At 49.3% G+C, this 13,878-nt stretch overlaps 1 protein-coding gene across 1 annotated transcript in view; it reads left to right on the top strand.

Annotated features, from left to right (window-relative positions):
• Window positions 1-5,047: 5,047 nt before the first annotated feature.
• Window positions 5,048-13,878, top strand: part of VRK3 (VRK serine/threonine kinase 3) — a gene marked incomplete at both ends in the record, with an annotated part of 29,936 nt that continues 21,105 nt past the window's right edge. Inside the window, 5 exons of the mRNA XM_080703684.1 lie at window positions 5,048-5,186; window positions 6,850-6,999; window positions 8,604-8,813; window positions 10,929-10,993; window positions 13,675-13,741. Coding sequence (XP_080559810.1) covers window positions 5,048-5,186; window positions 6,850-6,999; window positions 8,604-8,813; window positions 10,929-10,993; window positions 13,675-13,741 — 631 coding nt within the window. The remainder of the gene's footprint in view (window positions 5,187-6,849; window positions 7,000-8,603; window positions 8,814-10,928; window positions 10,994-13,674; window positions 13,742-13,878) is intronic.

The raw sequence follows: 13,878 nt of genomic DNA, 5'->3' as shown, positions 1-13,878 counted from the left end.
TTAGGGGCTTTCTTTTTTCTTTTCTTTTCTTTTCTTTTTTTTTTGGTGGTACTGGGGTTCCTGGAAGCCCTTCTACCTCCGGGCTACATTCCCAGACCTATTTTTTTTTTTTTTTAAACAAGGTCTCTTACCCCAGCACAGCTGGTTTAGAACCAGCGCGATCCTCCTGTCTCCGCCTCCCAAGCGCAGGGATTACAAGCGTGCGCCACCACGCCGGCGTAATTTAGGGGATTTCTACCTCCAAGGTACACGCTTTGTTTTTGAAACAGTGTCTTGCTAGGTCTTAAGAATCTTGCTAAATTGCTGAAGCTGATCTGGAACCTCCAATCCTGCTGTCATGGCCTCCCATGTACTGGGATTACAGGAGTGTGCCACACCAGGTTTTTGTTTTTGTTTTTTTTAAGAAAAGGTCTCTAAATAAATTGCCCAGGCTGGATTAGAACCTAGGATCCTCCTGTCTCAGCCTACCAAGTACTGAGATTATAGGTATGTGCCACTTTGCATGCTAAAGTCCTGCACCCCTTAGATGAGGCAAATGCTCCCAGCTCCCCACAGCCCTCTCATCCCAGCAGGTTTCCTCCTTCATTACCACTGCCTCTCTGATATCCTAGTTTGAGACCTCTGTCTACAATTTCCAAATCACAGCTCCATCTCCATTTCGTATTCTCAGACCTGAGAGGGAAGTAATGGGGGCCTCGAAGCTCTGGTCACCAAACCTTAAGACAAACAATTAGGGAACTGAAAAGCTACTATTACAGGCGCGCACTAGCACGCCTGCCTCCTATGCAGTCTTTACTCCTGTCAAGTCCGGTATTCACACATTTCCCCTCCAAAATATTTGATGACCAAGCATTGTCCCAGATTTCGGTGAATTTAAAACACTGATTCCGAGATGATCCTGGTGCCAGAGGCATAGAATAAGACCGAGGACTAGCACTTTATATCTCAGAGCTTCTGTGGACGTTAGAGGAAAAGATGCGCGTTCGACCCGGTGCCTCGTGCACAGGTAGCGCTCTAATAAATGTCAAATATCTGAATCTCCTCGAGAACTCCCCACCTTCCCTCAAGATTCTGCTCAGGTAGCTCGTCCTCTCCTTCAACGACAGTTTCCTCAACCAGAAGTAAAACTGAATCAATCACTCCCCTCCGGGCTGCTTGTGAGGAAGGGAAACAAACCACTTTGGAAAGAGCATGGGCTCTGAGCAAGGGTTTAAGCTTTCACCAAGATCTCCACCGCCCCAGGCGACGCGCCCTTTGCCGGAGTCGCGCTATTAGCTTTCCGCGCTATAAGCTTTTTCCGGAAGAACCGAGGCCACAAGCCTTCAAGGTTCTCAGCGACCCCGGCCACGCCGTCTCCATACCTCGAGACTGCAGTCCGCCCGGTTAACAGACGCTCCCCGCGGAGACCCAACTCCTCTCACACGCGCCTCCTGTCAGCAACTTCCGGCGCCAGAGAAAATAGTCTGAAGATACGCCACCCAGAATCCCCCGCGCCAAGCACCCGGACTCTTTCCCAGAAGGCTGTGCGGGCGCAGTCACCGGTCTTAGGCCTCTGCACCGGCTTCTTTGTCCTTCGAGGCCCCGCTGAGCACTCTGGGAAATCGAGTAGAAACAGAGTCAGGACTAGGTGGCGCCAGAGACATGCAGTACCTATCAAAGCACAATTTAACTAAGGAAACCACTGGGTTGCCATGGAAACATGAAGAGGTTGGATTCCTGAGCAGAAGGGACGAAGTGATGCTCTAACCTGATTGGAGAAATGCCCTGTAGTTTATCTCGATTGGCTTCACTTTTTTTTATTACAGGCGCAGTAGAATCAGAAAGACTTCCGAAAAGGGTGGGAGAGGGTGGAGCGAAGAGGGAATAATCCCTCCCGGGCCCGAAACAGGGGGCCGGCCTGCCGCGAGGGCGTCTGGGAAATGGGTTTCCGGGTAAACACGGCGGGAGCGGTTGGTTAAGCAGCCGCGCCTGCGCAGGCCTGGTCCGCCCGCAGGGCTGAGGATGCGCGCGCAGCGCCTCCGCCCCGGGGGAAGTTTCCGCGGGGCCACTGAGAAGGTGAGTCGCGGTTCCTGCGGAGGATCCTGGGTCTGGCCGCTCTCCTCAAGTACCGAGGTGGAGGGGAAGGCGAGGCGGAGCAGCGGACGTGCTCGGCCCGCGCGCCGCAGTTCCACCGCGGCCCCCGTGACGTCAGCTCGACCCCGCGGGGAGGCGGAGCCCGGGTGGGCGGGGGTCGGGACCGCTGGAGCTCTGGTTGCCAGGACTACCGGGCGCGTCCTTGGCGGTCTCCGAGTCCCGGTGGTGGGCGGAGCCGCTGTGGCGGTGGGCGGAGCTTCTAGAGGGATTTTTTTTTCGGACGCCCCGCCTTGGCAGCTACGTCAGTCCTGGTTTGGGTGAAGGGTGGGGTGGATGCCGAGTCCTCTGTCACCTGGACAACTGTCACTCCTGTACTTAGAGACTAGATTTTTTTTTTTAATGGTACTAGGGATGGAACCCAGGAGCATTCTACCTCCGAGCTACACGCCCCCGCGCTATTTTTTTTAAATTTGTTTTGAAACAGGGTCTCACTGAGTTGCAGAGGGCCTCACTAAGTAGCTGAGGCCGTCCGTGAACCGCGATCCTCTAGTCTCAGCCTCCCGAATGCTGGAATTACAAGCGTGCGCCACCACGCCCGGTTCAGAAACTAGACTTTAGCGCTTTTGCTGTGCTGCCTGCATACTAGGAGGAACACAGTAATTGACACGTAGCAGATGTTAACACGTATTTGTTGAATAAGTAAAATAAATGCATGAGTAATCATCTGGCCTGAGGATTTAAATCCTGTACTTGGCCGGGCGTGGTGGCGCACCCTTGTAATCCCCGCGCTTGGGAGGCGGAAACAGGAGGATCGCGCAGGTTCGAAGCCAGCCTCTCTGGCTTAAGAGACCCTGTTTCAAAAGTATAAAATAGGTCTGGGAGTGTAGCCCGGAGGTGGTAGGGCTTCCGGGAACCCCAGTACCACCACCAAAAAAAAAAAAAAAAAAAAAAAATACTGTACTTGCCATCTGACTTTGGAGCAAGTAACTTCAGCACTCATTCCCTTTTTTCTTCTATCTGTGGTTATTGAGTGCTTCCTGTATGTAAGGCTCTATGTAACATACATTTCTACTTATTCTGTATGCGGAGTGCTTAACCCCGTAGAAGCAGTTAAAAGCTCCTGTCATAGAGGTGTCAAAAACAAAATTCCTGCTCAGTATCTTCTTTTGAGCGAAGAGGGTACTAGGGAATGAACCCACAAGCGGTCTGCCTCCTAGTAACACTCTCAACCACTTTAGTTTTTGTTGTTGTTTTTTTAAACCGGGGCCCACTAAGTTATTGTGACTGGCCTCCAACTTTTAATCCTGTCTCAACCTCACAAGTATTGGAATTACAAGCATGCACCACCATACCCAGCTTCTAGTTTATATTCTTTCCTTTTTTATGTTTTATTTTTGGTGATGGGGATTGAACCCAGAGGAATTCTACCTCTAAGCTACACTTCCAACTCTTTTTATTAATTCTGAAACAAGGTTTCACTTAGTTGCTGAGGGCCTTGCTAAATTGCTGAGGCTAAATGCAAACCTGCAGTCCTCCTGTCTCAACCTCCCAAGTACTGGGATTACAGGTGTGCGCCACCACACCCAGGTTCCATACTTATTCTTTCTTTCTTTTTTTTTTTTTTTTGTGTGTGTGGTACTGGGGATGGAACCCAGGGACATTCTACCTCTGAGCTATACCCCCAGCCCTATTTTATTTTATTTTACTTTATTTTATTTTATTTTTGCGGTACTGGGGATGGAACCCAGGGACATTCTACCTCTGAGCTATACCCCCAGCCCTATTTTTATTCTTTCTGTTTGTTTGTTTGTTTTTGTTTTTTGGTGGTACTGGGGTTCCTGGAAACCCTTCTACCTCCGGGCTACACTCCCAGACCTATTTTATATTTTTGAAACGGGGTCTCTTACGCCAGCGCGGCTGGCTTCAAACCTGCGCGATCCTCCTGTCTCCGCCTCCCAAGTACGGGGATTACAAGCGTGCGCCACCACACCCGGCTATTCTTTATTTTGAAACAGGGTCTCACTTAAGGGCCTCATTAAGTAGCTGAAGCTGTCCATGAACCACGATCCTCCTGTCTCAGCCTCCCAAATGCTGGGTTTACAAGCATGCATCACGGAGCCCAACTTTTATTTTTTATTTGTTTATTTATTTGTGGCCCTGGGGATGGAACCCAGGGGCTTCTATCTCCTGGCTATGCCCCCGACCTAGTTTATAAGTTGCTGAGAGCCTCACTAAGTAGCTGAGGCTGGCTTTGAACCTGTGTCATCCTCCTGTCTCAGCCTCCCAAGTGCTGGAATTATAAGCATGCACTAGCACGCCCTGCTCAGCTTTTTTTTTTTTTTGGGGGGGGTACTAGGGATGGAACCCAGGGGCATTCTACCTCCGAGCTACACCCTGAGCCCTATTTTTTATTCTTTATTTCGAGACAAGGTCTCACTGAATTGCAAAGGGTCTCACTAAGTAGCTGAGGCTGTCCGTGAACCGCGATCCTCTTGTCTCAGCCTCCCAAATGCTGGGACTACAAGCGTGTGCCACCACACCTGGCTTTATTTTTTATTTTTGAAACAGGGCCTCACTGAGAGGCTGAGTCTGGCCACGAACCTGTGATCCTCCTGTTTCAGCCTCCCAAGTCCTAGGATTACAGGCATGTAGCACAGCGCCCATGTTTATTCTGATGAAAGTGGTTCTCCAGCACAACTCTCCTTGACCTCAAGGTGTCCACAGCTTATGTGAAGTCTGCTCCTTCATTCACACTTAACTGCTTTATACTTGGGTTATCCAGGAGGAACAGGTAGCTAGAGGTTCAGTGCAATAGACAGGACCTCATTTAAGATGTGGTCACTTTAAGGCGTATGCTCAAGGTGTGATAACTCCCAGTTCTCAAATCATCACCATAGGGACACAGATGGCTACCAATCAGCAGTGGATTATGTTTTCCTTTCAGCTTCTTGTTCCCCCTTCCCTGTTTTGTAGCATGATCTCCTTCTGCCCAGAATGTGGCAGGAGGATTGAGGCAACATTCAAGTTCTGCCCCTACTGTGGAAAACCTTTGCCTACAGAGGAGCATGCAGGGGCCCAGACCTTTGCCACCCCACTCGCATCATCCTTCCGAGGTAAGAGCCAGGGCTGTGAATGTCCATGCGGCACGGGGAGGTGCATATGTGCATGGAGGAGGCAGACACCACCCAGCCTCTCTGGCCCTGACCAGACACTACAGAAACCCAGGGCTCAGGCCTGAACACCTCTGTCTATACACAGTCTCCCGACATCATTCCTGTATCTGTCCATGGCTTAAAACCTGTCCATATGTTGACAACTCATGCATTTCTCTCTCTAGCCTTGAAGAATTATTGAGGTGAAGAGTAGGGGTGAGGGGAGGCACCTGGAACAAATGTTCTATGCATTGGAGCATGGAATTGGGCAAGAATGAGAGGTACTTGAAAGGAGGATGACAGCTGGGCATGGTGGCGCACGCTTGTAATCCTAGTATTTGGGAGGCTGAGACAGAAGGATCGCAGGTTTGCAGCCAGCCTCAGCTACTTAGTGAGGCCCACTACAACTCACTGAGACCCTGTTTCAAATTAAAGAATAAAAAATAAATAGGGTTGGGGGTGTCGCTCAGCGGTAGAATGCCCCTGGGTTCAATCTCCAATACATAAAAAAAAAGTAGACAGGTTCAAGGCCAGCCTTAGCAACTTAGACCCTCAGCAATGCAGAGAGATCCTGTTTCAAATTTTAAAAACCTAGGAGTACAACTTGGAGGGTAGAATGCCCCTGGGTTCAGTCACCAGTACCAAATAAAATAGCCAGGTGTGGTGCACACCTGTAATTTCAGTATTTGGGAGGCTGGGACAGGATCGATAGTAGGTTCATGGCCACCTTCAGCATGTTATTGAGACTCTCAGCAACATAGTGATACTTTATTTGGAAACAAAATATAAAAAAGGACTGGGTGTAGCTCAGATATAAAATGCCTCTGATTTAATGCCAGGCGTGGTTGCACATGCTTGTAATCCCCGCGCTTGGGAGGCGGAGGCAGGAGGATCGTGCAGGTTCGAAGCCAGCCTCACTGGCTTAAGAGACCCTGTTTCCAAATAAAATATAAAAAATAGGTCTGGGAATGTAGCCCGGAGGTAGAAGGGTTCCAATCCCAGTACCACCAAAAAAGTAAATAAATAAAATAAAATACCTCTGATTTCAATTCCCAGTATAATCAATCTATCAATAAGTAAATAAAAATTGCACTAGGTATGGTGACACATGCCTGTAATCCCAGCAACTAGGTAGACTAAGAAAGAAAGATTACAACTTTGAGGCCAACCTGGGCAACGTGGCAAAACTCAGTCTCAAAATAAAAATTAAAAAGGCCTGGGGATATAGCTCATGGTGGAGCACCATGGTCGATCCATAGTACGGCAAAACCAAATCAAAAATAAAAATATGTGTTACAGTCAGAAACACAAATGTATGGTTTAAATGGCACAGTAGACATAGCCAAAGGGGTACTTAGTGAACTGGAATGTTGATTTTAAGAATTTACCTAGAAGAGCATACAGAACAATAAAGTGATGGAGGATATAAAAGGCTAAGGCCCGTGGAGGAGAGAATTCCTTAAAAGAAGGGAACCGTTGGTTTAGATAGGTGATAAAAGAAACTACAGTTTCTTCTGAGAGTCGAAGGAAAGTACATAGCTAAAATGAGCACAGGATCTCTGGTTTGATGGAGCTCAGAAAGGGCCTTTATAACTCAGTCTGTATGTGGTCTGCCTTTCTCTAGGATCAAAGAGAGAGCTGAACTCCAGTTCTGAACTCTCTCCCAAGAAAGTGAAATGGCTGAGCACTAACACCTCTCCCCAGTCATCCCTCCTCTCAGAATGTGACAGTTCTGAGTCTGAAGAGATTTTGAATTCCTCTGAGAGAGCCAAAGGTGAGTGTCAGGGTTGATCTGATCCTGGAAGGGACAAGAGGTCATCTGGCAGTGTTTGGGACAACACTGCTGTAGCCCTAGCTAGAGCCCCAGCTCCCTTCCTGGACCCTCATTCCCCATCTTCCTCAGCCTCTGTCCCCTCCAGTCCATTTCCACATGGACCCAGAGGGGTCTTTCCATATCAGAGCTGTCCTAACCCCTCCCTGCGCCAGTCCCTTGTGGTTCCCCTGGCCCACAGTCCCAGCTCCCAGCCTGGGGTCAGATGGCCTGGTTCCTACCTTGGCTGTCACCACAGCTCTGTTCACAGAAGACTCGCTTTGGGGTATTTTCAACCTCTGGACTTTGCTAAATCTATCCCCTCAGCCCAGGACACTCACCTACCCCCTCTACCCAACACACACCCCTTTTCCTACACTTGGGGCCCCATCCTAGGAACCCTCTCCATAGTGCTGTGGGCTCTTGCAGTGGTCTCCCTGTCGCCTCCTCACCCAGAGCCTCTCTCAAGCCTCTTTTTCCAGGATCCCAGTACCTAAGACTGCCCTCATGTGCATGTTTGTGCCGCTCCAGGCTCCACATCAAGGTGTCAGGATAGGATGTTGCAGCCCTAGGAGCCGTCTCCTGGCTCCTCTCTGGGCCCCAATGGCTTTTTGCCTGGTGCATTTTGGGGGACGGTAGGCAATGGTATTACTAATGGTATTTTTCCTGGGTCCATGTCTGTCCCCTACACACCACCCTACTCTTCTCAGTCCCTTCAAAGAGAGGACTTAAATCTAACACATTTCTGGGCCTTCTTTATACTCAGCACAAAGCTAAGTCCTGTTTCAGGATTTTTTTTTTTTTTTTTTTTTTTTTGGTGGTACTGGGGATGGAACCTAGGGATATTCTACCTCCGAGGTACACCCCCAGCCCTAGGTTTTAGTCTTTTTATTTTTGTTTTTGTTTTTTGATTTTTGTTTTGGTGGTACTGGGGTTCCTGGAAACCCTTCTACCTCCGGGTTACACTCCCAGACACATATTTTTTATATTTTTATTTGGAAACAGGGTCTCTTAGGCCAGCAAGGCTGGCTTCAAACCTGCACGATCTTCCTGTCTCCGCCTTCCAAGCACGGGGATTACAAGCGTGCGCCACCACGCCCGGCTAGTCTTTTTATTTTTGAAATAGGGTCTCACTGAATTGCGAAGGGCCTAAGTAGCTGAGGTGTCTGTGAACCACGATCCCCTGGTCTCTGTCTCCCAAATGCTGGGATTACAGGATGGTTTTAGGTAAATATCTGAAATGTCTTTTTCCCCCTGACAAACTTCTCATCCATCAAGACCCAATTCCAACATCCCCTTCTGCAGGAAGTCCCCCCTGTCTTTTCAACACAGCCAGTCTCTTTCTCTTCTGGCCTAATATCCCTCTGTACTGTCCCACCTCAGTCTCAACTGAATTAGCTCTATCTGGGTTAGAATTCTCCCCACGCCAGGAGCCCCAGACCACGCAAAGGACCTGAGCTGTGAAAGTTCCAGGAAGCATTTGCCGAATGAATAAGTGGATGGTATCATGAGTGTTGGTTTCCCCCCGTCAGCTTTTCTCTCCCAGATACTGCCTTTTCTTTATCGAGACTGTCATTTTGCAGGGGCCCAGAAAAAATCTCCAACCCCCAAGAGCAGCCCACAGTCCACCAGGCAAAGCCCTCAGACCCTGAAGCGGAGCCGAGTGACCATTTCGCTCCAGGCTTTGCCCACAGGGACAGAGCTGATTGACAAGAATGGGCAGCACTGGAAGTTGGGGGCCCTCCAGACCAGGGATGACCAGGGCATCCTATATGAAGGTGCGTTACCTGGCGCGGCCGGGGCTGGGCTGCACTGGGCCCCTTTACACCAGGACCGATGGGAGGGGACCCCTTTGAGAAGCACGACATTCTGCAGAAACATCTTGGCAACTTTCTCTGAGAAAGTTTCTCTGGGACTGCAAACTTGCCTGCCTGCAGGGACTAGGCGAGAAATAGGAATAGAGTAGGCTGGGAGTGAGGCTATGGAGGGTGATGAGGCCTGGGGCCAGGCGGGAGGGAGCAAGTGCCTGGGGGAGAGTGCCCATCTGTAGCTCCACCATCTTCTGCCACAAGAAGCATAGGCCTAGGGGCCACATGACGAGCATGTTGTCACGGCCACCCTGCAGTGGTAGCATGGATCGCCCCCCCCCCCCACACACACACAATTTGAGACAGAAGCCAGGCGTGGTGGCACACACTTGTAATCCCAGCATTTGGGAGGCTGAGACCAGAGGATCACAGGTTCGTGACCAGCCTCAGCTACTTAGTGAGGCCCTCCACAAGTTAGTGAGACCCTGTTTCAAAATAAAGAATAAAAAATAGAGCTGGGAAAGCCAGGCGTGGTGGTGCACAATTGTAATCCCAGCATTCGGGAGTCGGAGACTGAAGGATCGCGGTTCGTGGACAGCCTCAGCTACTTAGTGAGGCCCTCTGCAACTCAGTGAGACCCGGTTTCAAAATAAAGAATAAAAAATAGGGCAGGGGGTGTAGCTCGGAGGTCAAATGCCCCTGGGTTCCATCCCCAGACCTGCCAAAAAAAAAAAAAAGAGCTGGGAGCCGGGCGTGGTGGCACATGTTTGTAATCCCAGCATTCGGGAGACTGAGACCGGAGGATCGCGGTTCGTGGACAGCTTCAGCTACTTAGTGAGGCCCTCTGCAACTTAGTGAGACCCTGTTTCAAAATAAAAGAATAAAAAATAGGGCGGGAGATGTTCCTCGGAGGTCAAATGCCTCTGGGTTCCACCCCCAAACCCGAAAAAAAAAAAAAATAGAGCGGGGGATGTAGCTCAGAGGTAGAATGCCCCTGGGTCCCATCCCCAATACTGCAAAAAACAAACAAAATTCGAGTCACCCACACCAGGAGGGGATGAAGGGCTCATTGCTTGCTTAATTGGGGTTGTGGTAGAGAGCAGGTCCAGAATGCCTTGAGAGCGGGCCAGGGAAGGAGCCCAGCCTGGGTTTTCTTGGGGCTGGCCTGAGGCTTCCCACACTGGGGCCAGTTTGAATCTTCTGCCAGCTCTGAAGGAGAGAGCACCCGGGCTTTCTTGTCAGCCTGCCAAAAGGTGGATAGGAGGGGAGGAGGGAGAGACAGGGCTTTAAAGCATTCCCTTGTCAAACCTTAAACAGTGGAATTGGACTACAGCAAAGAAAATAACAAGTATGCAGTAGTATTAATAATACCAAACACTTATTGCATGCATACACAAGGCCAGGCCCTGCTTTAGCACTTTGTAAGGGCTGTTTGAAGTTTGTTTTATTTTCGTAGTTCTGGGAATTGAACCCAGGCCATACTACCTCCAAGCTATACCCCCACCCTATATTTTATTCTTTATTTTGAAACAGAGACTAAAATTTAGGGCTGGGGCATAGCTTGGAGGTAGAATACCCCTGGGTTCCATCCCCAGTACCACAAAAAAAGGGGAGCTGAGGGTGTCACTCAGAGATAAAAACCCCCTTGGGTTCAATCCCAGAACCACATAAAAACAAAATTCATAAAGCCAGGCAGTGGTCCACACTTGTAATCCCAGTACTTGGGAGGCTGAGACAGGAGCATTGCAGGTTCGAAGCCAGCCTTGACAACTTAGCAAGGCCCTCCACAACTAGTGAGACCCTGTTTTCAAATAAGAAATAAAATTAGGCTGGGTGTTTAGCTTAGAGGTAAAATGCCTCTGGATTCAATCCCCAGTGCCAAAAAATAAAACAAAATTTATATAACATAATATTTGGAGGGGTACTGTAGATTGAACCCAGGGGCATTCTGCCATTCTACCTCCAAGTTACCCTCCCCCAGCTCAAAAGTAGAGTGCTCCTGGGATCAATCCCCAGTACAAAAAAAAAAAAAAAAAAAAAAAAGACCCTGACCTTCCCTTTGCTCGCTTGTTTCTTCCTCCACAGCCCAATCCACCCCTGACCTCCCCTGTCAGTCAAGTACCTGGAAACAAAGATTCTCACTGAAACTGGTGAGTGGCTCCTGGGCAGGGCGCAGGGGTAGCTCAGAGGGAAGGGCGTTGAGCTTTGCAAATTCTCTCCTAGCCTCTGAGCCTCTTCCTAACCTGGGTGAGCTTGGCCTGGAGCCTGGTATCCGTGGCCTGTCTGGAGTGCTGGGACCCTGGGCAAGGCAGGCTGCCGGCTGCTCATCACTGTGACTATTGGAGAAACGTGGCAAGACATACAGACACCTGGGCTCTGATGTGCCCTGGCCATGTGACCCAGGCAGGCAGGTCCCCTTTCATCCCTGACTTTCTCTTGATGGTGATAAAGTCAGTAATAACTGTAGGATGTGGCCCCTTGCCTCATGTAGAGTGTATTTATTGAGTACTTACTCTGTATCATTAGAATAAAAGAACCCATCAGATGGGGTCCTTGCACTGAGGAGCCCACAAGATCACTCACATCAGGTGCCTATTAGCACACATCTCAACAAACAAAAAGTGTGTCTTAGGTATGTCCAAAAGGAGAAAATCAATAGAAACCGGACGTGGTGGTGCATGCTTGTAATCCCAGCATTCGGGAGGTGGGAACAGGAGGATCACTGTTCACGGACAGCCTCAGCTATTTAGTGAGGCCCTGTTTCAAAAAAAAAAAAAAAAAAAAAAAATAGAGCTGGTGTTTGTAGCTCAGAGGTCAAACGCCCTGGGTTCCATCTGCAGTATTGCAAAAAAAAAAAAAAAAAAAAAAAATCAATAAAGCAAGAGCAGCCATGCAGGCAACTCTAGCCCTTTAGCATGGAAGAAATGCTTAATAAGAGAGCATCGTTGTGAGCCCCGGGGGTGCATGCTTGTAATCCTGGTACTAGAGAGGCTGAAACAGGAGGATCATAGGTTCAAGGCCAGCCTCAGCAACTTAGTAAGTCCCTCCACAACTTAGTGAGACCCTGTTTCAAAATAAAAAATATATTAGGATTGGAGGGGGCATGTAGCTCAGAGGTAAAATACCCCTGGATTCAATTCCCAGTACCTCAAGGAAATAAATAAATAGGTAAATAAGGTTGGGATTGCCGGGCTTGGTGGCACATGCTTGTAATCCCAGTGTTCGGGAGGCTGAGACCTGAGGATCGCAGTTCGTGGACAGCCTCAGCTACTTAGTGAGGCCTTTTGCAACTTAGTGAGACTAAGTTAAAGAATAAAAAATAGGGCAGGGGTATAGCTCGGGACTAGAATGCCCCTGGGTTCCATTCCTAGCCCTACACAAAAACAAATAAGGTTGGAATTATAGCTCATAGGTCAGAGGTAGAATGCTCCTAGGTTCGATCCCCAGTAACACACACACACGGCATCATCATGTTTCATAGGCTAGTCATCACCCCAGGGTATTGGCACCATAGATAACTTTTTTTTTTTTTTTTTGAGGTACTGGGGATTGAACCCAGGGGCATTCTACCTCTGATCTACCCACAGCACTATTTTTATTCTTTATTTTGAAACAGGTCTCACTGAGTTGCAAAGGGCCTCACTAAGTAGCCGAGGTTGTCCGTGAACGGCTGCCATCCTCCTATCTCAGCCTCCCGAATGCTGGGATTACGAGCGTGCACCACCATGCCTGGCTTCACGGATGATTTTCATTTCCTTTCCTACATTTGCCTGGATTGTCTGATACTCTGGAAACCAGAGATAGCTGGGCCAGGTGTTTCCGCCCAGCCCTTGCCGAGGGCCTGTTAGTGGTCCAGAGCGTGGACCCTGAGCTGAGCTCACTGATGACAGCCTGTTACGTGCCTGACCCAAGCACAAGCAGCAGTTTGTTGAATTGTCTCAAGCCTGTGAGGTTGCCACCAGGTGCCCATTTACCTGTTTCCTGCACAGTTCAGATGGCACCTGGCACCCAGGGAACATTTTGTCCATCAAAGCCATTCTTGTCATCATTACAATTATGGTCTTCAGTGTCCTCACAGAAAGATAGAAACAAAGCCTCATTCCCAGTCCACTCAACGTGTGTGTGTGTGTGTGGGGGGGGTGTATACCAGGGATTAAACCTAGGGGCATTCTACCTCTGAGCTATACCCCCAGCCCAATTTTTTTTTTTTTTTTTGAAATAGGGTCAAGCTTTGTTCATGACAGTCTCACTACATGCTGAGACGATCCTCCAGCTTGTAATCCTCCTTTCTTGGCCTCCCAGGTACTGGAATTACAAGCCTGTGCCACCACACCTGGCTCCAACATCCTCTTTATAATCTCTATCTCAAGAGATGGTGTGGCTGCTCCTACTCCCATCTTCACACCCACACTCTCGTCAACTGGAGTAGAAGAAGAAGGAGAGATGGAGGGTGTGGTGGTGCACATCGGTAATCCTAACACTTGAGAGGCTGAGACAGGAGGATTGCGAATTTGAGGGCAGCCTCAGCAATTTAGTGAGGCTCTCAGCAACCTAACAATACCCTGTTTCAAAAAAAAAACAAAAGGCTGGATGGGGTGGCACACTCCAGTAGTCCCAGTACTTGGGAGGCTGAGACAAGAGGATTGCAGGTTCGAGGCCAGCCTCAGCAACTTAGGTCCTTTGTAACTTAGTGAGACCCTATTTCCAAATAAAACTTAATGATCCTGGCATGGTGGCACACGCTTATAATCCCTGGGGTTATCGATGGTGACTTGGGGCCCTTGTCTAAGGGAGCTCAGTGTGACAGCCTCTGTCCTCCTGTCCTCACCAGGATGCCAAGGATGGGCGCCTGTTCAACGAGCAGAACTTCTTCCAGCGGGCCGCCAAGCCCCTGCAAGGTATTCCCTGGGAAAGCGGGCATGGGGGAGAGAGGTGTGAGCTCATCACAGCTGGTGTCTCATCCCAGTGTGGGCAGATCTGCATTCTGTCTATGCCCTCACCCTGACGGGTTGAGGCTGCTTCATACGAGGTCTCA

The sequence above is a fragment of the Muscardinus avellanarius genome (assembly GCF_963383645.1).
Source record: "Muscardinus avellanarius genome assembly, chromosome: 10".
NCBI lineage: Eukaryota > Metazoa > Chordata > Mammalia > Rodentia > Gliridae > Muscardinus > Muscardinus avellanarius.
The sequence above is the reverse complement of the archived record's forward strand: the minus strand, read 5'-3'. Positions and strand labels throughout refer to the sequence as shown.